The 24,845-nt window shown below is 48.6% G+C and overlaps 10 protein-coding genes across 10 annotated transcripts; 2 read left to right on the top strand and 8 right to left on the bottom strand.

Annotated features, from left to right (window-relative positions):
* Positions 1-5,698: 5,698 nt before the first annotated feature.
* Positions 5,699-8,273, bottom strand: RHO25_003177 (uncharacterized protein; the record flags this gene model as incomplete). Its single annotated transcript, XM_023598696.1, has 2 exons — positions 5,699-7,196; positions 7,267-8,273. 2 exons carry the CDS (start codon positions 8,271-8,273, stop codon positions 5,699-5,701), a joined length of 2,505 nt encoding a protein of 834 aa, XP_023455186.1.
* A 303-nt stretch (positions 8,274-8,576) lies between these two features.
* On the bottom strand, positions 8,577-10,219 carry RHO25_003176 (uncharacterized protein; the record flags this gene model as incomplete). The annotated part of the gene is made up of 3 exons (XM_023598695.1): positions 8,577-8,597; positions 8,654-10,010; positions 10,062-10,219. 3 exons carry the CDS (start codon positions 10,217-10,219, stop codon positions 8,577-8,579), a joined length of 1,536 nt encoding a protein of 511 aa, XP_023455183.1.
* Positions 10,220-11,540: 1,321 nt separating this feature from the next.
* RHO25_003175 (uncharacterized protein) lies at positions 11,541-12,959 on the bottom strand (the record flags this gene model as incomplete). The annotated part of the gene is made up of 2 exons (XM_023598694.1): positions 11,541-12,836; positions 12,885-12,959. 2 exons carry the CDS (start codon positions 12,957-12,959, stop codon positions 11,541-11,543), a joined length of 1,371 nt encoding a protein of 456 aa, XP_023455184.1.
* Positions 12,960-13,333: 374 nt separating this feature from the next.
* RHO25_003174 (uncharacterized protein) lies at positions 13,334-14,677 on the bottom strand (the record flags this gene model as incomplete). Its single annotated transcript, XM_023598693.1, has 1 exon — positions 13,334-14,677. One exon carries the CDS (start codon positions 14,675-14,677, stop codon positions 13,334-13,336), a length of 1,344 nt encoding a protein of 447 aa, XP_023455181.1.
* Positions 14,678-15,218: 541 nt separating this feature from the next.
* On the top strand, positions 15,219-18,380 carry RHO25_003173 (uncharacterized protein; the record flags this gene model as incomplete). Its single annotated transcript, XM_023598692.2, has 1 exon — positions 15,219-18,380. One exon carries the CDS (start codon positions 15,219-15,221, stop codon positions 18,378-18,380), a length of 3,162 nt encoding a protein of 1,053 aa, XP_023455182.1.
* A 355-nt stretch (positions 18,381-18,735) lies between these two features.
* RHO25_003172 (uncharacterized protein) lies at positions 18,736-18,918 on the bottom strand (the record flags this gene model as incomplete). Its single annotated transcript, XM_065602365.1, has 1 exon — positions 18,736-18,918. One exon carries the CDS (start codon positions 18,916-18,918, stop codon positions 18,736-18,738), a length of 183 nt encoding a protein of 60 aa, XP_065458437.1.
* A 125-nt stretch (positions 18,919-19,043) lies between these two features.
* Positions 19,044-20,115, bottom strand: RHO25_003171 (uncharacterized protein; the record flags this gene model as incomplete). The annotated part of the gene is given in 2 exon segments (XM_065602364.1): positions 19,044-19,525; positions 19,545-20,115. 2 exon segments carry the CDS (start codon positions 20,113-20,115, stop codon positions 19,044-19,046), a joined length of 1,053 nt encoding a protein of 350 aa, XP_065458436.1.
* Positions 20,116-20,805: 690 nt separating this feature from the next.
* Positions 20,806-21,581, bottom strand: RHO25_003170 (uncharacterized protein; the record flags this gene model as incomplete). Its single annotated transcript, XM_023598690.2, has 3 exons — positions 20,806-20,854; positions 20,910-21,442; positions 21,549-21,581. The coding sequence occupies 3 exons, from the start codon at positions 21,579-21,581 to the stop codon at positions 20,806-20,808; spliced, it is 615 nt and encodes a 204-aa protein (XP_023455896.1).
* A 584-nt stretch (positions 21,582-22,165) lies between these two features.
* Positions 22,166-22,531, bottom strand: RHO25_003169 (uncharacterized protein; the record flags this gene model as incomplete). The annotated part of the gene is made up of 2 exons (XM_065602363.1): positions 22,166-22,413; positions 22,462-22,531. 2 exons carry the CDS (start codon positions 22,529-22,531, stop codon positions 22,166-22,168), a joined length of 318 nt encoding a protein of 105 aa, XP_065458435.1.
* A 679-nt stretch (positions 22,532-23,210) lies between these two features.
* RHO25_003168 (uncharacterized protein) lies at positions 23,211-23,441 on the top strand (the record flags this gene model as incomplete). Its single annotated transcript, XM_065602362.1, has 1 exon — positions 23,211-23,441. The coding sequence occupies one exon, from the start codon at positions 23,211-23,213 to the stop codon at positions 23,439-23,441; it is 231 nt and encodes a 76-aa protein (XP_065458434.1).
* Between the last annotated feature and the right edge of the window lie 1,404 nt (positions 23,442-24,845).

The following is a 24,845-nucleotide window of genomic DNA, read 5'->3' as shown; positions in this document are numbered from 1 at the left end:
TTAGTACTCTATATTAAGCTTATTAAGCTCCTAGCTATATCTAATAGATAAGAGCCTAAATAATAATATATTTAGTAGCTATAGGCGGTAGGTACTATATAGTAGAAATACTATAATTAGAATCTTTCTTTCTAAAGTAAAGTTAATAAACTTTATAGTTATATAAGAGCTATAGCTATCTAGAATTAAGAGCCTCTACTTTAGCTATACTTTAGCCTTTATATACCTATTAAATACGTCTCTAAGCTATATAAAACTAAGGTTATTATTAGTCTATCTAGTCTTAGAAGTTTACTAGTAAACCTTATAGATCTTAGAGTTAAAATCCTATACCTAGCTATCTTAAATATTGCCTTCTTAAGCTTTATAAATTATTATTAGAGGTAGCTATAAACTATTAGCGTAGATACTAGCTAAGATAGTAATCTATTTATAGTTACTAGAGTAAATGTTTCTAAGTACCTTCTTTATTTCTAAAGTATATTTTATATAAATACGCTTTATTTTATTTATTATTAAATATTAGGGTCTAACCTATCTAGGTATAGCGGAATAAGGCAAAGTAAAACTCCCCGAAGTAAGTAGTTAGAGAGGCTTAGGTTACTATCTACTATAAGTCTATAAAGAAATACTCTCTACTAAGAATTCCTAAAGCCTAAGGTACTACTTACCTAAGGCCTAACTATTAGATAGAGAGATATAGTATCTATAGAATCTTAAATTATAATACTCTCTCTAATAGCCTATCTCTTAATAGCTAGTACTCTTCCTTAGTCTTATCCTCTATTATAGTAAAGGCTCTTACTTTACCTATATTTCTAAAAGCTAAGCCTATACTTCTTATAGGTTCTAGATACTAATAGCTTAATAGTAAGTATCCCTTCTCTTAATATAGAGTATACTACCTAGCTTTAAATAACTCTAAATTATCTATTCTCTTTCTCTCTTATTATTATCTCTATATAGCTCTTATAGTATAAGCTAAATACTCTAATCCTCTCTCTAGTTTAGGTTACCTAGGTATCTCTACTTCTTTCTTTTCTAGAATAGAAAGGATATTATTAGGTAATAAGTATAGTTAGGTATCTATAGTATCTCTAATAGATAACTAAGATTTAAGTAGGCTACTAAGTAGAACTTAGATTCTATTCTTAGGTTTAACTACTTCTACTATTACTAGCTAGGCCTCCCTTATCTTCTTCCTAAGTAATAGTAAGCTTAACTATACTTATAATATACTCTATAAACTTATTATTTAAAAGGTAAAGTACTACTATACTAGTTTCCTTCCTAATATCTTATTATTCTTATACTTCTTCTTTAGCTTTTACTAGATAGCTCTTACTATCTCTTTCTCTAATACTATCTCTTTATTCTCTTTACTAATATAAAGCTAAGCCTACGAAGTCCTATTATATACCTCTACGCGGTCGTAGGTAGAAACAGATAGCTTCGGCTATACTAGCAAAGTATAGGGCGGCTAGATATCTATAGAGGTAGAAAGAAAGCGATAAAAAAAAAAGAAAGTCTAGAAATCTATAGAAGCGTATACCGGGCGAACTCTAACGAACACTATAAACTAGAGCTAGCGTAGCTAGAACTAATATAAGACCTAGTACTAAGAGACTAGACTAGAATCTCTAGATAGTAAATTCTATCCTAGGCTTAGGAGCTAGAGTAGTAACCTAGTACTAAAATAAGCTAAAGAGAAGGAAGGAGTATACTATAATTAAAGCTTTAAAGTAAAGTAGAAAGAGTAGAGAGGAGTATAAGACAAAGTAGCTAAAACTATAAGGAAAACGTCCTAGTCTAGGTAGAAGGCAGGATAATAAGCTAAATAAAAGGCCTAGAAACCTCTTAGGAAGTACTCTAGAGAGAAAGGAGGATATACCTCTATATACTAGTATATACCTCTAGTACTACTAGGTTAACTACTTATTCTAAGGGATTAGGTACTCTGTCTATAGAGCCTATTTATAGGTCCTATAGCAGAATTAGATAATAACTAGTAGAACTATAGGAATAGAGATATTTATCTAAGGTCTAGCCCTCCTAGATACCTTATAACTAACTCTAAAGGCAGAGTATCTAACAAAAGCAACCCTTATTCTATACTTAAGGCTACCTATAATAGAAGGGCTAGTTTAGAATACTACTACTTAATATAATTTCTATAAATATAGGTTATATAACTTAGATACTAAGTAAGGCAGAAAGTTTAGAGTAGGATCTTAATATTAGAGAGAGCTCCTACTATAGACTAGTAAGAAAGAGTTAGATATAAGATTAATATAGATACTAGCGTAGGGACTAAGACTATATATATAGGCTTAAGTCCCTAAGCTAGTAAGTAAGAGGATTAGGCTCCTAAGTACTAATAATATAAGAAACAACTAAGGAGAACTATATTATAAAGGAACTAAACTATTAAGATAATACAAATTGTCCTAAGAAGAACTAGGAACTATAGAAGCGGTAGGCTATATAGAGCTTGCTATAAAATATAAGAATATAAGGAGGTTTTTCTGCCGGAGTACTAGTACGAGAGCTTTTCTACCTACGAAATATATAGAGCGTACTACTTACTCTATTTAAAAGAGGTAGACTAGCGTATAAGAGTTATCTATCTAATATAAAGCTAAATCTAGTAGATTGCTTTATAGTTTACCTTATTAGTTATTAGGATAGATATTAAGGTTTTAATAGTTAAGTATAGGTCTTTTCTTTTAAGGAATATAGCTATCTTTCTAAACTATTATTCTAAGTTCTCCTTAGAGAGTACTAGATATAGTCTCTTTACTAAAGTACTATTTATCTTATTTTATTCCTATCTTATCTTCTAAAGAGTTAACTTTAGATATATATATTACTAAGTTCTTCTAACTATAGCTAAGAAATAAATTTGTTTTATATAGTAAACTAGGACCTATATATCTTAGTATTTAGTTCTTAGTATATATATAGGTAGAAATTCTCTTATACTAGACTATCTAGTAGAGAATTAACTATACTAAGACTCCTCTCTTTTAGCTAGAGCTTCTAGAACTCTATCTTCTAAGTAGCTCTAGAGTAGGTATTATACTCTAGGCCTTATATATAGTATATATATTAATAGCTAAAGGAGTATACCTCTCTAGTACTCTCTAGTATAGGAACCTCCTAGTACTACTATATTTATAATAAAGGTAGGTTTATAACTCCTTTTAATCTTAAGTATATTAGTTTGTCTAACTAGGTCTCTAGAGCCTAATTATCTAATCCTCCTTTAGATTCTAGAGATAGTAAGAGGTTTAATTAGTCTCTAAAGTATTATTAGCTAATAGTAGGTCTCTCTAGAACCTGCCTTATAACTATTCTAACTAAATATAACCTGCCTAGTATAAACTAATCCTCTAGCCTTATAAGATCTTCCTTTAAATAGATAGTAAGTTCTATCTATATAGCTATCTTTAGGAGACTCCTTCTTTCTCTAATAGCCTAACTACTCTTCTAACTTTATCCTCTTCTACTTTCTAGTAGTAGGAAATACTAGACTAACTCCTAGTATTATTAGACTATAACTTTTATTTACTAAGTACTTAGCCTAGGTATCTTATAGAGTTTATTCTCTATCTTTATATAGCTATATAGTATATTCTTCTACTTAGGACTAATATATATTAGATATCCTATCTACTTATATATACTATTCTTTCTACTATCTAGTTTATACCTATAAGACTACTCCTCTTACTTCTAACTCTTTTATAGCTTTAGATCTTACTATTGCTTTTAAGTCTCTTACTAGAGTATCTTAACTCCTACTAGGAGTACTTACTATTATATCCTCTAGCTTCTAGCTTTCTAGCTACGATATAAACTCGGGCTTATAACCTATTAAATATTAGAGTCTAACCTATCTAGATATAGTAGAATAAAGCAAAGTAAAACTCCTCGAAGTAAGTAGTTAGAGAGGCTTAGGTTACTATCTACTATAAGTCTATAAAGAAATACTTTCTACTAAGAATTCCTAAAGCCTAAGGTACTACTTACCTAAGGCCTAACTATTAGATAGAGAGATATAGTATCTATAGAATCTTAAATCGTAATATTTATAAAGCTAATTATAAACTCTTTCTTATTTATATTATACGTATTCTTAGGCTTAATCTTATATTAAGTAACCTTAGCCTTTAGAAGCTTAAAGTACTAATTAAATAACTACTTAGAATTAGCTTTAAAGTATAAATACTCGATTAGTACGAGATACTTAGAAGTAATCTAATTAGACTACTTTTTTTATAAATCTTAGTATCTAGTTATTTCTAGGCCTATAACTACTAATCTTATATATAAAATTAAGAACTATTAATAGAGTTAGAGGTATTCTATAGTAGGTATATCTATTAATATATATAATAAGAGATATCTCTTAAAGGTAGTTAAGAATATATTATAATTTAGCCTTATTTACTCTACTACTAGTCTTACTATTCTAGTAGTTACTAAGAGTACTATAGTCTACTTTAAACTTCCTTAAAGCTATAGAAATATTCGGCTTATCTTATTTACTAAGCTAGTCTAGTGCCTATAGTATAGTATCTATAATAGTAGTATAATTAATAACTAAATATATTAAGAAACGCTAGAAACTATAGGTTTATATAGAGTTATAGATTACGTAGAGTATACTTCTAATTACCTAACTAGGTTAATATAGTTAGCGGCGTCTATAAAACGTCTACTTTACTACTAAGTATACTAGCGCTTATATATACTATAGGTCTATATCGATACTACTATAGTATAGGCTCTACGACCGATTTAGCTAATATAGCTTTATATATTAGGCCTTCTATCGCGAACTTACTATTATTTACGAGAAAATAAGCTTCTAGTAGTAAGTAAGATCGACTACTAGCAATTACTAATCTCTAATTATACTTCCTATATAAGTACGATACGATAGCGGAGTACTATTTTGCTATTAAGTTTCCTTATTTTGCTATTAACTGCCTTAGTTATAGAAATCTAGGCGTAATATACTAAGGCCCCTCTACGCTATCCGATACCTCTCCTCTCGAGAGATACTACCGCCTCTCTCGCGCGCGCCTTACGGCGCTTTGCGCTCGTTCGTTGCCTAAGAGAAATAATGCTATCTTTTTTAGGAGCCTATACCTTACGCGCTCGGGTATCGTACGTCGTCGCTGTGCTCGTACCTCGCTGCTCCGAGTACTCACTTCGCTCGCAAGCTCGCCTCGCTTGTCCGGGGAAGTATTTAGAGTGTTGATTACTTGTATTAGGGTCTTAGGGTTCGAGATCAATGGCAAAATAAGGAAACTCAATGGCAAAATAGCACGCCGCGACACGACAGCGCATTTTAAGCCCGTGCCACGCTGGGCAGCTTTGTTTCTCGGAAGCAACCAACGCACTGTATGCGCCTTGCCACACCACACCATACTAAATAAGAAGGCATTTCCTCTCAACGCCCGCAGCATCGTGTTCCATCCAACAACATCAAAATCCTGCTTCTGTAATGCGAGGCGACGAGATCCAGAGCCTAGGTCGGTGGCTGTTCCCTCCAGCGGACTGAACACCGGCTTTGCTCGGCATCGATACCTCCTAGAATCTATGTCAACTCAAGAATGGTTGCACAGTTCTAAGAGTGGTGCGGAGACGCCGAGTCTCCATGCGCCAAGGCAAGCCCTCAGTGCTCACCTCACCTCAACACAAATTCCTTCTCGCCCAGGACCAAATCAGGCGCCAGCTTCCTCAACTCGTCGTCCATAATACCATTAACGAAACAGAAGCCCAAGAACTTGTGCCGGTTTGCCCCGTTGTCCGGCCGCAACAGAACAGGATGTCGACTACCGTACAGCAAGATTATGCGATCCCCAACCTGGCAGTCAATGTGTCCAAGGCCGATGAAACCATTGCTCGTGAAGAAGAATGCATCCCCGTGGCAGAGATGTCGAAAGTATAACTTCCACAGACCATATCGTCTCCAGGCCACTTTCGTAAGTCCAGAGACGTGTCCGCGCAGGAATCTGCGGCTCCAAACATCGAAAAGGCGAAAAGAGAACATGGAGACTTTTTCTTCATCTTCGCTCGTTGTCGAGTCCAAGTCTTCTTCTGATCCGAGTGTGGATGCGAGGCTTTCTGTTACTCTTGCATTCCGAGCAAGCTTCTCATAAGGACTCCCAGCTCCTTCCATAAGATCCAGCACCGACTGAAAGGCTGCCTGCTCATTCTTGGTCAACATGATTGGGCCATCAAAGAACAGGCCTAGAGGTGCTTTCAACAGGTCTAGTGCGCTGGTCTTCAAGTTGTCCCAGTATACCTTCCTCGTCCTCTTATGGATTGTCTTCACGACGACGTCAAATTCCAGTCCTCTCAGCACCAGCAATTGCCGTCTAACACTCAAACTAGCCTTGGCAGTCGCACATTGGAGTCGATTCGTCCAAGGTAAGACCTGATTATTCCCTCCCTTCTCACCCGCACTTTTCTTTGCCTCTCTGGAAGCATCCACGGGTGCAAATAGATACTGACTGAAATCACCCGTGTCAATCCAGCTCTGGTTGATCGCTTTGCCAGCATAGCTGAAATCCACACACCAGGATGGTAGCTCCAGATCGGATCTGTCTCCCTTGACCAAGCCCAGAATGTGAATGTTCCCACTTGCGAGAATGGAAGCATATGTTGCTTCAGCATAAACCCAGGGCACCGGTTTCTTGTAGTCAATCTCAACAAGAGCACTCTCAGCTGGTTCGATGAGTGCCAGCAAACTGTACACCTTATCCCTAGGATCAGTCGCCTCCGTCTGCGAATATGCCCAATACATCGAAGCAAGTGTGCGTACGCCACTCGACATGTACTTGATCCGCTGGAAGCTGAAGAACGGCGCGCCGACAAGCTCGACAGGATCATTCTCATCTGGCTCAGGTTCTGGCTTCGAGTCATCGTTTTTCCAGATATGCTTCTTCAGATTCGAAGGCTTAAACGCACGAAGTTCGCGATCCTCTTTGACTTTTTTGCCAGCACTGACCGCTTCAGTCCAGCGGATTTGGCAGTCGGCGAAGAGCGCAATCGGATCTTGACGTGCCATCATGAATTCTTGAATACACCAAGTTCGAGTCCACCAGGTCGCTTCGGCATGTTCCATAACTTCGAGTAAGCGTTCTGCGATTTGGCGCCGACCTTCAGAACAGTTGGACTTCCTACACACGGGAGAGTGTCAGCATGGAAATCTCTACCCTGGCGAAACAAGATTAGTAGTAAAGGACTCACAAAGGCTCCAAATCCTCATCATCCAAATCCCCCAACCAAATAAACACATCCCACGCCAAACTATAAATATTCCCCATGGCTCTCACCTGCCACGCTTTCTCCTCTTCATCCCGCTGATTAATACAAATCTGATCGACCCATAATCGAATCACATCTTCTTGCTCTCTCCTAATCCTCCTCAACGCGTTGAACAGATTCCTCGTAACTGGAAATTCCACCTCTTCTCCGCTCTCAGAATTCACGATCGTAATACTCGTCGAATCATCCCAACTTCCCCATGTATAAGATAAAGCGTTAAAAGCGGGTAATGCTGATTCAGCTGCATGGGCAGCGACGACTTTTTCTTGATAACGTTCGCGATAGGATTTTGGCATCCACGGGCGGAGGTCGCGAATGAAGTCGTCTTTGCTGGTGTTGCGGCGGAAGTAGTCGATTACGCCTTTGGAGTTGAACATGTCGCCTAGCATGTCGCCGTGGATGGTTGGTGGAGGGCGGCGTGGGGTAGTGAGGTCGATGTCTTGGACGACGAGGTTGCAGATTATTGGGGAGTTGAGAGGGCCAGGTTGGATTTCGAGGATGCGGATTTGGGATGTGGGTTGGAATGGTAAGGAGGTGTAGAGGGATTGTTGGGTTGTGCTCTCTCCTTCGGTTGCTAAGAGAGTGACGGTCGAGGAGACTTCTACATCTTCTTCCAGGTCTTCGATGCTAGGTTGTTCGTAGTTGGATGTGATTGTCATTGGTCGTGGTGGGAGTGCAGGTGCTGACGGCTCCGAATGCGTCGTCTCTTCTGTGACAATGTCTACCTCTCTGGTGAAAATGCTGACCTGCGCCAGTTGGGCTGTAGGAACAATCGGTCGAGCAGGCAGTAGAGGTGGTAGCTCGACGATTTTGGTCGAGTCATCTTCGCTGACAACACCTGTTTCCATCCAGTCAATGCTGATGACTGCCTTCGAGGCGACGGGCACACGCCGAGGCGGGAGAGGAGGTGGTAGCCGAACAGTCTGCATTGTACACCTTCCATCAGTGAAGTGCAGTGATGATGCTGAGCATGCTGAGGGAGACACCACCTGAGGCTGACCGAGGCCTTATACCTTGGGAAGCCCGCTCAGCTCTGTACGCCCATGGCTGAATCTAGGCTTGGTTCTCTATGCACATGATACGCCACCTGGGTTTTGGCGCATGCCTATTTGGAGTTAGTCGTGCTGGGCACTCGAACATCACCGACATGTATGAAGTGAGCTGAAAAGTTCATTAAAACTAGATTGGTATATATCCAAAGCTTTGTTCTGTTCTTCCACGACATCGTGTCTTTATATTGGTGTCCCAGCGACCTAGAGAACGATGTTAGCGTATGAGATACCAGACGCTCGAGCACCATCACTCTTACCTTGACTGGATGCGCCTCCGTGTTGAAAACATACTCATTCTTCCCCTCGTGATTAACTTGATATTCTGCATCCGGAGCATGAATCAAGTAACTGTACTTGAGCACTTCCGCAAACCAGAAGCTCTCCTGGAAGTTATCGAAGCTGCCACCGCCTGGTGCATTGACATCCGAGATACTGCTGAAGCCAGATCCGACACGGCAAGTCTCGTTGATGGCCACGAAGGCATTCCATGCGTAGTCTTGGTATTTGCGATTACCAGTCACGCGGTAAGCATAGTAGAAGCTCTCGATAACCTCAGGTCGCAGAACGTAAGACCCTGCGACAATCCAGAAACCAGCACGTTCGTAGAATTCGGTCTGGTTCGCGGGGAGAGTTGTGGTATTCCAAGAGAAGACTTCGGGACCGATACCGGTGAGTGTCTGGCTGTAAGTTTCCTCACAGGCCTCTACAAGTTGAAGGCCGAAATCGGTGTATTTCTGGTCGTTGAGCACAAGTCCACCCAAGATGAAGTTACCACCGTCAAAGCAAGCAAGATGCTGGCTTCCATTGATCAATCTTTGACCATTGTAGTCGGCAAGGAAAGTGAGATCCGGGCGGGATGAAGGGTGCGAAGCAAGATACTGAATGCTGCTATCTGCTGCCAGGATCCAGCGATCTCTGTATTCGGCGTATCGAGACGTGTCATAGACGTACATCTTGATGAGATACTCGTAGAAGCTGTCGGTGCCTCCAGTCCAGGCTCCGCGAGCATTGGTGAAGGAGCCATTGTTGATGCCAATCTCAGAGCCAACGAGTCCAGGAAATGGCTCGGCCTGAGGAGGTGATGGGTTCAACAGATAGCTTTCTGCACGAGAGGCGAGGTCCCCGTAAGTGGAGTCGCCTGTGAGATCTGAAAGGCGCTGCCACTCGAGGATCAAGGTTCCAATAGTGGCCAGTCCATTTGTGTCCGAGCCATCATTGGTTCGGTTGCCTACGAAGATCTGGTTGTACGGGATACCAGTAGGAGTATCGAACGCAAAACTGAGGTTGTTTGCAAGGTTCTGTGCTTGCACCAGCAGAGACGCGACATTGTCCTTGTTATCAGCCAAATCTGCCAAAGGTCCACTGAGCAAGTCGTATCCTGAGAGAAGTCCTCCAAGGTAGCGAATCGTTGTCTCGAAAAGCGACACGACCTGGTCGTCGGCGCTCACGCTCCAGTCAATCGACGGAACATAGTCCAAAATCTGGTTCACAATCTCCTTCTCTCCCATTACCAAAGCGGTCGAAAGTGCATCTGCTGCGGAAGCGCCCCATCCGTTTCTCGAATTACTGAAACCGTTCGTGACTGGTAGAAGCTCGTCATTAGGGAAAGCGTATCTGTTCGCAGGTTAGCTCGAAGCTGGACATATTCCGCAAGGTGCCGCTCACTCAGAATAGCCCTGCCAGCTGAATTCGAATGCCTCTTTCACGGCATTCGCTCGCTGCTGAGACTCATCTTTGGGTTCTCCCGGGTATGGTTGATATTGTGGTAAAGCTGTAGTGAGCGTCGCGGCAGAAATTGCCAAAATAGATGATGAGTAACGCATACTGAGATGCGGGGAACAAAGAATAGAGAAGAAGAGGAGGATGAAGAGCTGAGCGCAAGGATGCTGCTCTCAGAGAGAGTTGAGAGCAGGCGAAGGGTATATGAAGTGAAAGCTTGCGAGAGAAGAAGGAAGGTGGTAGAGCGGTAGACTTACATGCCGTCTCAACCTCAGTCCCATGTGCATCGAGACCTGTGTCATGACAGTCGCCATGATGCCTGTACCGTCTCCAGGAAAGTCCAAACGGCTGCATGCTATTGGAGGCACAGCATCGCGTTTTGCAATTGTCTGCACACTTCGTGAGGGACTGCTGCAAGTCACTGCATAGCGCAGACGATCCTCATGACCTGCGCGGAGAGGTCGCTGCTGGCCGTGAGGTCATGAAGTGGGTGATCGGCTGTGCGGTTGGCGGAAGTGGGAGGCGCACGAGAGGGCGTTGGCAGATTGGGAGAGGTGTAACTAGTTAACGCGTCAGGAACAGGCAATTGAGCGGCAAGTTAATCTCGGCCAGCACGGCCCCTCCTCCAGGATTGTGCTGATGTGCTGCTGCTGCGGGCGGGGGTGGAGTGTCGACGGCCGGAGGTTTGCAGATTCCGCAAGCTCTCCTCTTCAAATGCAACGTCGACGCGTGATGTATTGATTCACATGCATTAATGCGTCCTCTTCCTCCTCCATCGCGGGACCTGACATTTCCCCGCATATGTCGTGGAGGAGACAGATGCGCTGAGATATTCCTGGTCAACGAGGATGCCGAGCCCGTCGCGACCTCGTCTGGAAACCAGTCAGTGGCCTATTCTGCCCACGATGCGATACACGAAGAGCGAGCTGGTGCCCCAAAGCACATGTCTCGAGAGAACATTCTGTCCAGGTAAGAGGAGAAGTCGGGACATAAGGCTACACAAAAGTAGCACATGGTCCTTTCCGACTCGCTCCACCACACCCCATCCACGCGACAGTTGAGCGTGACAATACATGTCTCGCTCGTGAGCGGGTACTACAATGAGCACGCGAAGTGAGACGGCGCACAACAGGCAAAGCGTCAAGGTCCAAGTCATCATTGTTGTTGAGCTATCACCAGACTATCATGCTAATGTACACACCATGTCCGTCACTGCAATCGTCATCATTGTTGTCGTCCAAGAGTCGTTCAGTCATGTCGCCATCAGTAGAGCGTAGCGTGCCGGTAGCCATCAAGGCACCATCAGCATCGCTTTCGTCAGTCATCAGTGTTCTTCCAAGAATGTTTCGCGCCCCGTCTCGTACAATTCCATGTGTTGCTGCAAGGAACAATAAGCCGCCAAGGCAAGCTGTCAAGCAGTTCCCATCACTTCAGCCCAAAGAGCTGTCCTCGAGGCAAGCCACCGTAGCATTGGCCCTGCTCTCCACGCACCTTGCGCGGCTTGTCGACAAAGTCATCAGAAGTAGGCCGGAAGTCGATCATGCGCCCATTGTTAGCCTTCATTTGTTGTTTTGCCTGTGGAGAAGGCGGCAGCTCTCCGACCGACACTCCATTCTCCTGGTCGCGGGCCACCCAGATCTCTCTCATCGCCTCTATCTGCTTCTCTTCCTCTTCACTCACGAAGATGGCTCCCAGCATCCACACTGCGGCTATCTTTTTCGTCACCGGACTTCCCTTCACTCGCACAGCAAAGTCAGGAGGGCCGTATGCTGTAGGACGTAAGCCCAAGGTCGCTGCATCGACGAATGCTTGTAAGAGGTCCTTGAAACGCACACCACCAGGTTGGCGGACGCGAATGCGCTTCACTTGCAGAGGCGCGTAGATGCGTTGACGGCGCAAGTTGCGGTCCTGGTAATGAAATACAAACTCGACCGTGCTGACCGGTGGCTGGGTCAAGAACATATCGTGGTGCAATGATGAGCCCAGTGGCATGTTCAAGTTTGGGCGACCAACGAAGCGCAAGCTTTCGCAGATTTTGGCGCGCTCGTGGAGTGGAGCGATCTTCTCCTCCCCAGTCTTTGGATCTTTGTCCCGCATGAAGAGCAGCGGGTTGAGCGAAGTCGGACGGCAATAGGACTGGCGGTCGCGCCAAGCGGTGCCATACACATCCAGCATAGATGGCTCGTATGGTTGGAGAACTCGGCTGCTCCGGTCGTAGACCCAAAATTCGTGGCTGAGGGGCTCGGCCTCCAGAAACAGTGCACGACGCGTGACTGGAAGGGTGAGGATGATGTGGTTCCAGGTCTTGTTCACCCGGCGAAGAGTAACGAGGGACTCTGGTGGTAAATGACTGATGATCCTCTCAAGAAGCTCACCCGTGTTCAAGAGGGCGTTTGTCGTCATAAGCTTCGTGGTGCCACGCGTTATCATTGAATGAGCAGACGTCGTGGTCTGCTTTTCGGTGGCGGGATGCTGCCAATCCCCGAAGTTGAAGGCATCTTGTGGTGGGTGCTTGCAGGTGAGACTGCCCCATGACAAAGCATTGAAGTCAGTGACGGCACTGGCAGAGCTCTTCCCACTGCGCATATCTTTGCTCGTACGATGCTCAGTGCTGTCCGTCAATGAGTGCTGACTGCCAACAGCAGAGCCTTGATCACGATAGGCGAGTGAGCTCCCTGCGCTGCCATTGTTCTTGTTGCTGTCAGGAAAGCGACATGAGCCCTGGAGATGTCAGTGAGGTTGCAGTCAACGACATGAGAGGGTGCTAACCTTGAGCTGTCTTGTAACAGCCTGCTGCTCGAAGCTGTCGCAAGCCTTGCGCTTTTTCACCATCTCGCCAGCCATTCTCTTGCCTGTATGCTGGTTATACTGTGAGGAAGGAGGGAAAGAAACAGGGCGGGGGCTTGAGCCAATTTTAACCCACAATGGGAAGTGAGGTTTGAGGAGATCGACAATAATACCCGGCTCCGGGGACCCACCTGCGTTGAAAAAATGAACGTGAAAGTGAAGTTATCGTGCACCAAGGCCATTCGCGGCTTCCGTTTTGGGTATATCCTATTCATTCACTCGAATCAATCCTCCACCTACCATTTTGCGCTTTTGAGTGTTGCTCCAATACTATCATGTTAAAGAGCCAGAGAACTTGTCGGCGGACCAGCATCTTCAATTAAACCATCTTCCAGTTCCTCATTACTGTCAATCTTACCAGCGCAGGACTTCTAATTGCGCGAGTGAGAAATGCCAAGACCGATGCCAGGTGAGGTTCGTGCCCGTTTCGCTGGAGGACCGTCCTCACTTCGTTCAACGTTCGACTTCCGAATCGCGCCGAAGAGCTTCGTCTGCCTCAGATTGCTGCCTGAATCTAGCATTCCTCGCCCTTTGAAGCTCTCACGCTTCTCGTCCAATTGTTCTCGACTAGTCCGCAGCATTTGCGAAGCAGTCATTGAAGCGTGCGATTCGGGAACTTCGTCGTTCTCGATGATATCAGTCTCAGCCTCGCTGTCATTCGCCCCATCTTCAGAAGCAGAGACAGTTCCGTCAGAAGGTGGACCATCTTGCGACACTGGTAATGAAGGCTGGCTGTATATATCAGGTGTACGTAGAGCACTCGTCCTCTGTTGAGGTGCTGTCGCCGGAACATGTAATGCTTGACGTTGAGCTTGAGGCGTCTGAAATGGAGGCTGACCGCGCATGCCTTGATTACGCTGAGGAGTGTTTGGCAAACTCGACATGCTCTGAGCGTTGCGGTGGTGCGACTTCCTGCCAGCTCGTGCAGACTCTTGGCTCGCCATCTCCGAAGCTTGCAGCAGCGCGGCAAATGGTTGTGACTGCTGGTGAGCGCGGTGCAAGTGGCCCCTCTGTGGAGTGGCATAGACCGAGCGTGGAGTTTGATCTGGGCGCGACAACAGTTGTGGCTTGCGGTACTTTTGCAAAGACTCTCGGTTGGCTCGAATGCGCTCTGCCATCAAAGACACCTTGTCAGACAAGCTGGCGATTTCATGCTCTTGTTGAAGAATGATTTTCTGCTGTTGATGTGTCTCGCCTTCCAAATTGAGATTGGCGTCCCGTAGCAGCTGGATCTGGCGACACATGTCTTGGTAGAGGTCCTTTTGGATGGGGATGATGCCCTCTTCGGCGGTGGGCGTTGCAGCGATCCGTGCCTGGTCGGCGGAATGAATCACCTCGTTCTCTGATTGCGCCATGCGCGCTTCCACCGACATGCGCTCGAGGGCAGCTGCGCTTGACTGAGCCAGCATCTGGTATTGTAGCTTGTGGTGCGCTGCTGACATCTTTGCCTCCTGGAGTGCGACTTGCAGCTCCACCACCTTCCCCTTCAGTTCCTCCGGCGTCGCTGCTTCCAGCTCTTCGGAACTCATAGTCGTAGCGAAGCCTCCGATGCGACCCGTGTGGCTTGCATTTGATGTCTCTCCTGTGGGCGGCGGAGTTGAGATATGTGAGACCGGCGGTGTTGGAGTTCTGGTTTTGGCACGCTGCGACGGCGGGACCTGTGTCGAGGGCGGCGGAGTCAAAGTCGCGCTGTCGGCGCTCTGCTGCGACGGCATGGTGGGCGTGCGATCAGGTTCGCGGGTATGGAATTCAGTCGCGATTGCTCTTCGTTGCGGTGCGATGGTGCGTTGCGGAATGATGAGCCCCGCGATGGGAAGCAAGCTGGGGCGGAGGCGACGCTCGGGTTGTGCGACACCAGCGGAGGTTTCAACGGGCGTGGAGCATGCGGCTGCGACAGACAATGCGGTTGTAATGCGACACGGTCAACAATGAAGGGCCCGCGTGGCTGGAGACGTGCTGATGCGAAAGTCGATGATAGTTCCCTGGGTGACCGGACCGGCACTTTAGTGCACAACACTTCAGCAACGCAGCCACCGCTTGAACCCCTTATTCTGCCGACACCGACCACTGTTGCCCTCCGCATCGATTGGGACTAGCCCGGGGGCGCAACGAGGGGCATACCATCAGCATTGGAAAAGGAGTGGCCGACTCTCCAGCTGCACCATGCTGGCGGTGATCGAGTAGTTCGAGCTCGACTGCCAACGTCCACTCGTGCCCGCCCGCCATCTTGCTTATTATATTGCTGCACGACCGAGCATGGATCCGGACACCACCAAGCCGTCTACCGGCATCCCGCGAGGCCCCTCCAAGTTGCCAACAACCAGACTGCCCGCCGTCAAATCCCGGCCTGCGTCGACTATCACCGCGCCATCATCAGGACTGCTGCCGCCTTCCCAGAAGACCATTGCTCCGCCCAGCACTCTGACAAAGCCATCACCGGCACTCGCTACTCCCAAAGCCACAAAACGAACAGCGACTACCGGCTTGGCACGACCGACTCCCACTTCTGCTCTGAAGCCTCCCAGCAGCGGACTACAAAAGCCAGGAGGAGTTGTTCGCACTGGCCTCGCAAAGCCCACTCCCACTACTGCCAAGACTTCCACTACATCAGGTCTCGCGCCCCCTCGAGCAAGGACTGGTCTGCAAAAGCGTGCTCTTAGTGCTTCCCGCTCCACTGCCGTTATTGACGACGAGGAGGTCAGTGATAAACTTGGCTCTCTTGACAGCTTTAGGTCCGCTTCACGCCAAGGCTTCAGTGATGAATCCGAGTCGTTCGAGCTGGCCGAGGACCATGTCCCTCGAAGTAGAACTTCGCGTCCTTCGCTGTCGGAGAGGACGATAGAGACACTACAGTCCATGCCATCGACACCAAATGACAGACGGCGATCGAGTTTCTTCAACCCACCAGACAGCCCCATGGGCCCACCTCTACGGCCAGCCTCCGCGATGAGTAGGAATAGCAGAGCGGGAAGTAGACCAGGAACTAGTGATGGATCAACTTCATCGAGACCGCTTAGTAGAGCCGGCTCCACGAAGATCGCACCTGCTAGTGCCAGACCATCTACTCGCACTACCACTGCGCCAGGATCGAGGATTAGCTCTCTGCCTTCTACGAAACGCAGCGTCAGTGTCGGTTTGACTAGCAAGCTACAGCAGGCGAAAGCAGAATCCCAGAGAAGTATTTCGCCTGTCAAGAAGCCTTCCGCATTACCAAATGGCTCTGCAATGGGCATTCCGAGTGCAACGACTTCAAAAATCGGCAGCGGAAATAAAACGATAGCAACGTCACGTCCTACGAAACCACGAAGTGGGCTTACTGGTGCCTTTGTGCCGCCAACCAAGCGGGCGCCGCCACCTAAAGCAGTAGCTACAGCAGACGCAGAAGATGCCAAACCTGCTGATAGCGCACGGGTCGTGTCGAATTCATCGGCTGCCTTGCGAGAGCAAATTGCAGCGGCAAAAGCGGCAGCGCGAAAGCAAAGAGAGTCTGCGGAGAAGCGAGAGTCGTCGTCTTCTCAGCCTCTTTCCACGAATGGCGACTCCGGAGTCGATTTTGAGACTCACGCCGACCCGTTTGGTCAAGCCCCCAAGGATGAAAAGCATGTGCTGAAATATCGCGTACATAATGCACGCATGAGTGGGAAGCTCAATATTGCTGCTATGGGGTTGAAGGAAATGCCCGAAGAAGTCATGAAAATGTACGACGCAGCTGCGATGGCTGAGAGCAAAGTCAACTGGGCCGAAGTGGTCGACTTGACAAAGTTCATCGCTGCAGACAACGAATTTGAGCGAATTGATGAAACGGTCTTCCCGGATCGATCAAATGAGGACCTTGCTGCTGACGACGATGCCACGGGCAACCAGTTTGGTGGACTCGAGCTCCTGGACTTGCATGGCAATTCACTGCAAGCACTGCCGATGGGTCTGCGACGTCTGGAACGTTTGACACATCTCAACATCACTCACAACAAGCTGGAGAACTCTGCTCTGGATGTCATCACACAAATTCCAACGCTGAAGGAGCTGAAGATTGGTAACAACAACCTGACAGGCAATCTCCCAGGGTCGTTGTGCACTTTGACCAAGCTGGAAGTCTTGGACATACAGGCGAATCGTCTTCTTAGCTTGCCTGAAGCTATTGCAGACCTGACTGCACTTCGAGTGCTGAATGTTTCCGGGAATCAATTGACGGCACTGCCCATGGACGCTCTTGCCCAACTACCTCTCGTAGAACTGGACGCCAGCAGCAACGCGTTGATAGCATCACTGTTTCCGCTAGGTGCTCCAGGTCGCCATCCGACGCTCCAGAGCTTGAACATATCAAACAACTCGCTGGCCGCGTTGACGTTTTCCGAGACGCTCGATATGCCTAGACTGAGGACACTGCATATCACGAATAACCAGATGACGCAACTCCCTTCTGTAGCTGGCTGGCATGACTTAATCACTTTGCACGCTGGTGACAACAAGATTGTCGACTTTCCTGAGGGCTTCACAAGTCTGGCGAAGCTTCGGACTGCCAATTTCACCAGTAACGAGATTCGCATGCTTGATCCAGAAATATGCCGAATGGAGAGCTTGGAGTCGCTAGTTCTGGCAGCGAACCCATTGCGCGAGAGGAAATTCCTGACCATGAACGCTGCAGACATCAAGCGGGATCTTCGAGCTCGTTTGGCTCCGGATGAAACTGGAACAGATGATGGTGAGCCGTCTAGCCCCATCACAGTCGTTGGTGCCGAAGCTGGCGGCTCACAGTGGTCAGTGAAAGGAAACGGGCTTCTGAGCTTGTCCGGCAAAGATTTAGCAGAAGACTTGGACGAAGATCTCAGCGCCTTCCTAAGCAACAACACTGTACGACAACTAGAACTGCAAGACAGCGGAGTTACTGTCATTCCACCCGTGTTGTCGCTGGTCAAGGATCTGAAGGTACTCGATCTGTCCGGCAATCCTCTCGCGACAGAATATCTGACGGACGAGATCGCTCTACCCACTCTGCAAGAGCTCAACCTCAGCAAATGCCGCATCACATCACTAGACCTGCTCATGACGTTTCTCCAAGCACCAAACCTGAAGACTTTGAATGTGGGCGCCAACAGATTGACTGGCGATCTGCCGGCCCTTCGCACTGTGTTCCCGCAGTTGACAACATTGTTCGCGACCGGAAACAAGATCCGGTCTATCAGTGCCGATGCGCTGCGAGGTCTGACGACTGTCAACCTGGCTTCCAATGACATTGAATCGCTTCCTGCAGAGATTGGTCTGCTTTGGGACGAGGGACTAAGGAATTTCGATGTCAGCAGCAATGCCTTTCGCGTGCCCAATTACCGCCTCTTGGATAAAGGCACGGAGGCCACGCTTCGCTGGCTCCGCGACAGACTGCCTGCGTCAGAGTCTGGTAAGACGGACGATGGGGATTGAGCGATGCGTCACCAGTACAAGAACGTGAGATGCTGACAGATGAGGAGTCTTACGGATTAAGCAAAAGCTCATGTTCAAAACTGGAAGTTGGTTTGACAAGCACCGATGATAGGAGACATGGTTGGGAAACAGTTTGAGAATTGGAATCAGCAGTAACAGTATTTCGTATTCGTCCAAGCAAGCGCATCAGCGATAGTTCTACATTATGCAAGCAAAGCAATGCATGCGAAACAAGCGCCCGAAGGCTACCATGCAATTTTCAGTCTCGAAGTTCCAGCCCCAAACGAATGTGTGCGCATATTTCGCATGCTTCTCTTCAGCGTCATCCCTCAATCAATCAGTCTTGTCATCTCTCCTATTTGCTCATCCCGCCCAACACCACAAACACCTCTCTCGCTGCGTTCTGCATCTCCTCTCGCTTCTTACTATCCTGCACCGCCGAGAACTTGTCCGGATGGAAACGGCGCTTCTCCTTGCTCGGGTCGACCTTTAGTGTGCGGAAAGTGTCCTTGATGGAGCAGTCGCAAGCAGGATTCATACGATCGAGTGCGAAGGAGGAAGTGCAGTCTGCGGTCGTGCAAGGCGTGACAGGTGGGTAGGGGAATTTGGTGAGTTTCGGGATAGAGTCTGAGGAGAGAGCGGTCGTGAGTGAGGCGTACCAGTTTAGGATGTCGAGGCCTGTGGCGTATTGGGTGGGTTGTCGGGCGGTTCTGGATGAGGTTTGTTGTTTGGTGTGAGACCTGGAGGATGAGGACGGTTTGTCGTTGCGGTGGGACGAAGAAGAGGTTTTGTGGTGGGTTGAGGTTCGAGGTGCTCCGTCTTTTGGTTGAGAAGCGTTTGGTCGAGAGTCTTCTTTGCGTGAGCGATGGGATCTCGACTCTTCTCGGCGTGAGTGGTCAGACCTAGATTGACGGTCGTCGTCGTGGCGTGAGCGGTGTGAACCAGACCGGGACTCGTGATGGCTGGAACGAGATTCTTCTTGACGCGAACGATGAGAGCTAGAACGATGTTCTTCACCGCGCGGGATGTCGTCCGGTCGGAGGTGATCGCCGTAACGCGAGCGCTGAGAACGAGATTGAGGCTCACCCTGGCGTGCATCACGGGATGGCTCAGGTCGCGACTCTTGTTGACGTGAACGATGAGAGCTAGATCGAGCTTCCTCACGTCGGGAGTTTTGGGGCGGGAATGGAGGATAATCGTCGGGTCCATTATAGTCGCCGTGCCGCGATCGATGAGAGCGAGGGGCAGGCTCGTCATACGGCGAACGAGTCGGCAAGGTATCGCGAGCGTAGTCTGGTCGGCGTTCTTCGTAACGCGGACGCGAACGTTCATATGCGGGACGTCGCTCCTCATAGATAGGACGCAGGTAAGAGTATGAATTACCTCCAGTCTCGAAGTCTCGAGTCGTTGGGAAGATGTTGTCGTTGACAACGAAGGTGGTTTCTGTCATGTCGAAGCTCATCCTCCTCCCAGAACGCTCCCTCGCCTCCTCCGCATGAATCTCTCTCATAGCTCTGGCTGCTCTGTCCCTTGCTCTATCCAGTAGGTCCTCGATTGCGGCTTTCTCCTGGAGAAGCTGCATGAGCTCTTGATCTCTCTCATGCTCGCGCCGCTGACGATCTCGTCGCGAACGTCGGTGCTCGATCCTCGTGTCATGGAGCGAGATAGATGCGGTCAGTGTTTCGATTGAGCTCTCGGCCTGCGAGAACTCGTCGCGGTAGTGGTTTCGTGACATGTTCGAGTGTTGCTTGTTTGGTGATTTGTGATGCTTTGGTAGGAGTGTACTTGAGAAGATTTGTAGTGCTTGCTAATAAGCCAGTGGACCTAAAAAGACAGTGAAGTGCTGCGAGAGTGAACAAATATGACCTGTACCGACCAACAATGTGAATATGCGCGTGATGAGGACAGAGCGATTATGCTATAGTGCAATTGAGAACAAAGGAGGACAGTAGCAGTTCCTTTGTGGGGAGCCATGTCAATGGCCATCGTCTTCAGACCAGATCAAGAATCGTGCTCTGCTACGACGACAATGTGATGTACGTGACATAGTCTTTGTAGCGCGGAATGAGGCACTCTGCATATGTGGGTCGCTGAGACCATTTCATAGCGTTTTCGGCGAAAGTAAGGTTCTATCAGAAGCGTAGAGGGTTCATGTCCAAGAGGTGTCTCCTCCGCGAGAGCGTTTCTGGTGCACAAAGGCATTGTGTATCGAACGGTGTCTTTGTGATATCCAAGGCGGCCTTGGCGTGGTCCACTATGCTCCTTCTTCGATCGCTTTGAGTGAGTGAGTGAGTGGCATGGCTCTGGCAAGCATTTTCTGAAGCCACTGACCCCATTGTATCGCCTGTCCGTAGTGTATGGTGTATCATAAGTCGCTCCATCTAATTTTGGGGTTGCGTCAATTCGTCCGTGTCGTATCACACCATCACTGGATGGTCTGCTGCTGGGCCATGCGGTCGTGCTCGTCAATGTCCCTGTCCACAAAGTCAGTCAAGCCTCTGTTCAGTGTCGAGAGAAAAGAGAGCATACGTAGCCTCCCAAGGATAGCAGATCCACACGTCTGGGACCGTCCTCGCCGCCAAGTATCTGTTGTTGGCGATCATCTCCCCGGGCAGCGTACCCTTCTTCACCTTGTCCTTGTTGTGCAGAACAAAGATGGAGAACTTGGTGGTCTCTCCCTCTCTGCCCGCCTGCTTCGCAGCGGCATCGACATCCTTCTGTAGCTCTTTGACAGCATACTCGAGTGTTGTACGTGTGTCGTCGACCTCATCCACAATGAGCACGTTCTTGCCAATCAGGTTGCCCATCTCGAGACTCGTCAAGTCGAGCCATTGTGTCCGCGTCACTTTGGTACCTGGCTTCTCGACCTGGCTGTCCGTACCGAGCTGCTCGTACAGCGACAAGCCAATGGCTTGAATGGGGATATTCGCGGCGCCGGTTTGCTTGAGGAAGGAGCGGAGCATGCGTGCGGGCACATAGCCACCACCACCAATGGCGATCATGAGATTCGGCTGGAAGTCGTTGAGGATGCGCGGAGCTGCATCTTGGCACAGCTTGTGCACCTGCGTCGCTGCTGTCAATGGTTTGCCATGTCAAATCCCGTCTCTCGACGTGTGCGCGTATGCACGACCTGCGAGTCGTGTGTCCTCCATGTGGGTATCCACTTACCTGATTGTATGTGATCCACACCTTCTCGACCATTTTGGCGGCTGCGATGGGTTCTATCTGTGGCTTTCTATCCGATGGTAAAGACAGCGAGGACGGCCGGCAACTTTTACCACCAAGAGAGAAGAATGTATGAGTTGTGTCAACATGGAAGCTAACATTTTTCTGTCATCTGAAAGTATCGGCCACCTCCGAGGTGGGGCATTCGGTGAATACAGGGTCTCCCAGACGCGTCTGGAGACGCGTTCGATTCACCCACTCAACTTCGTCGTCATCGAATAACTACTCATCAGAAGATTACGGTGACGAAGATGGCAGAGCTACACAACAATCTTCAAGGACTTTGGTTGAACTCAGTCTAGTAGCCGAGTACTTTCACAATGCGAAGATCGATCGAACTCTGGAGTATCAGCCAATTGTCCTCGATTGTGGAAAAACGCAGCCAAATGTTTATAAAGACCATTTACAGCACAAAGCATGGCACTTCTGACCATGACCTATCTGCCGCTCCTTCAAACCAGCTGGAACCTCGCCCATTACGAAACCGCAACATCGTGCATGCCTCCGATTCGTACAGTCCAGTGCGACCTCTGGTGGACGCTTGCTGGCTGTTGTCGCTCTCAGTAGTATCCACGCCATTGGCGGACTAGTTTCCAACTGCCGTTCGCACCTGCGCTTGCAGCACCGTACACAATGAACATCTGTGGCAGAGACATCTCAGAAGGCATGAAGGAGCGGCCATGGTACCGCTCGAGCACGAACCAGGCGAGCAGACTAATGAGCGTCCATGCTGTGAAGAAGACGAGGAGCCAGCGCGGGAACGTTTCTAGATTGGAAAGAGGTCGTCTCACGTTTCCTGTAGGTACATCTCTGGGCGTGTCAGAGCGTTGCGTGTTGATTGTCGAAGTCTACTGACCGAGATTGTTGTCTAACCGCTGCGCGGGCTGCTTGCTCATCTTGTCGGAGCGTACACCCAAGAGACTCATGATGAAAATTGTTGGTGTGTTTGAGAGGGACTGACCTCAAGGATGTGGGCAACGGCACCGAGCACTCGCGCTATGCCACTTCGCCACCGACAGCTTTGCTCCTGTGTCGATCCATCTACTGCACCTGGACTCTGGCATCACCAGTGACATGTTCACGAGTTACTGTCTTCAGGGCCTCAATGCGGTAACGGGAGTATTGAACCATCCCTCTGTGAGATGGAAAGAGAGCTTGTGAAAGACTGGTGCTCTGCGGTGATTTTCTTCCTTTTGAAGACCGCTTTAGTAGACGCTGATCGATGCCTACTTATCGGCTGGCGTAGGGACGACTTCGAGAACGCTATCGTCCGTCGGGCGCGAGTGTAGATGCAACCAGAGATCAACGAGTAGCAGGCGTGCAAGACTGGACTGAGGTGGGCAGATCTTGCCGTGCTCAAAAGCGATTCGGGATCGGCGCGCGCCGCGTGCCTTCTTTTACTGACAGACAGACGACGCGTCTAACCTCCCGCTTGCCTGCCTTGCGCGAGCATCCAACGCACTTCGTCGATTGGAGCCAGAGGGAGCTTCTGATATACTGTGCGCTGGACTTGCAAAGCCGCCGTCGTTTCCAACGGACTCATGACAGGGCGACAGGCTAACAACTCCTGACCTGTCACCAAAATGATATGGCTCACGCAACACCATGGATCGGGACGACACTGAGCTCGCTCTTGGCTGCAACTTCACTTTTAGCACACCTGCCTTCATCAGACTCCTCAGCATGGCCGGAGGCAACAGGTTCAGAGCGATCTTCTCTGCTACTGGCATTGCCTTCTTCCCGCCACCAGTCTTACGCGATCACAAAGCAGCCTGCCTCGAAGACCGGCCCCGTCGTGTCACGGCCTCGGTGCTATTAGCTCTTCCCGAAGAGTAGGCCTCGAGGGTGCATCGCTGAGTGCAATTGCATGCCAGCAGTGCCTGAACTCCGGCCGAGCTGGCCAGGCCTGCTACTCTGCGGCATGCTGGACTTGATGGCGCGATCGACTGTGTGAGCGACGACGTTGCGACAGGCCTACCAGCGAATGGCACTCGCAGCCACAAGGAAATGCTTTGGCGATGAAGCATGTTTGATCGAGGTCTTAGCTACGCCGGGCCAATCCTCTGAATCTCTGACCACCGGCTCCGTAGTGCCTGTTGGCATGCGTCGAAAGCGTGCTGCTCCCTGTGCTGTCTCAACACTCCAGACACCAACACGTCAAAATACATGGGCCAAGCTGGGGACACCCTTCGTTGTCAACTCTACACCGAAGCTTGATCTCAGACCTTGACGCGACCGATGCCCTACAGTCCACCAGGTTCATATGGCCCGAGAGCGCTTTCACGAGGGATGCGAGATTGCTTAGATCGTGGATGAACTTCGTTTCTTCATCGGGCCACGATCTTACTCCTCTATTCCTGAAAGAAGGTTGCTGCCGACTGTGGAGCGGAAGTTTGCGGTCGTTGCACGACCGGCCTCCTCAACTCCTGCTGGGACGGCTTACGCGACATCTGTTCTCGCAATATTGAGAATCTCCTGACGGTTGCGGATTTGAATTGTGCAGTGGTCGCATTCGGTGCACGACACCAAGCGTCACGTCCCGCAACTGTTCAGTCAACATCGGCGTTAGGCTCAACTTGCAGAAATATCCGAACAGCTGTCAGACAAGGCTAGAGTGGGCGCAGAAGCCTCGAAGGCCGACCAGGGCGCCGTTAGGAGCGCCCAAGGTCCTTCGGCTGGACTGCGTCGACGGCATGCCAAGATACTGTAGCTTCGGGAATTCAACTGTCAAGAGACCTGAGCTTTGTTGCAAGCGCTACTGCAGTGGAAGTGAATGCCATACGCGCCAACAAACGCTGTTTGGCCGGACGATCGAGCTTCATCACATCCGTCCTTTGTCAAGATTCGGCTGCGCCGCCACGAATAACGCGAGGCCTGGCGCTCCTTTCGTGGCTGAAAGTGCGGGAGGACACAAGAGTAGGCCTGAGGAGGCCTCGAACGAGGACTATCGAATAGCTTTGCCTGCACCTGCTACTGCAGCTGCTGTTGAGACCATGAATCGTACCAATGGCTGAAATTGAGCAAAAATCTGGACTCAAGGCGGACGGCGGAGCAACCTCCATCTCGCTGCGTTCACCCAAATGCATGCTGGTACAGTTTAACCTGAAGTGGCCAGCCATTTGCTTACGCGGGTAACGCATGATTCCGCTGGGCTTCGCCATTCACGCAGATGAGCAGGAACGGCACAGCTGTGGCGAATGGCAGGCAAGCTGGCTTGGACAGATGTACACATTTCATCGA

The sequence above is a fragment of the Cercospora beticola genome, chromosome 2 (genome assembly GCF_033473495.1).
Source record: "Cercospora beticola chromosome 2, complete sequence".
Lineage (NCBI taxonomy): Eukaryota > Fungi > Ascomycota > Dothideomycetes > Mycosphaerellales > Mycosphaerellaceae > Cercospora > Cercospora beticola.
The sequence above is the reverse complement of the archived record's forward strand: the minus strand, read 5'-3'. Positions and strand labels throughout refer to the sequence as shown.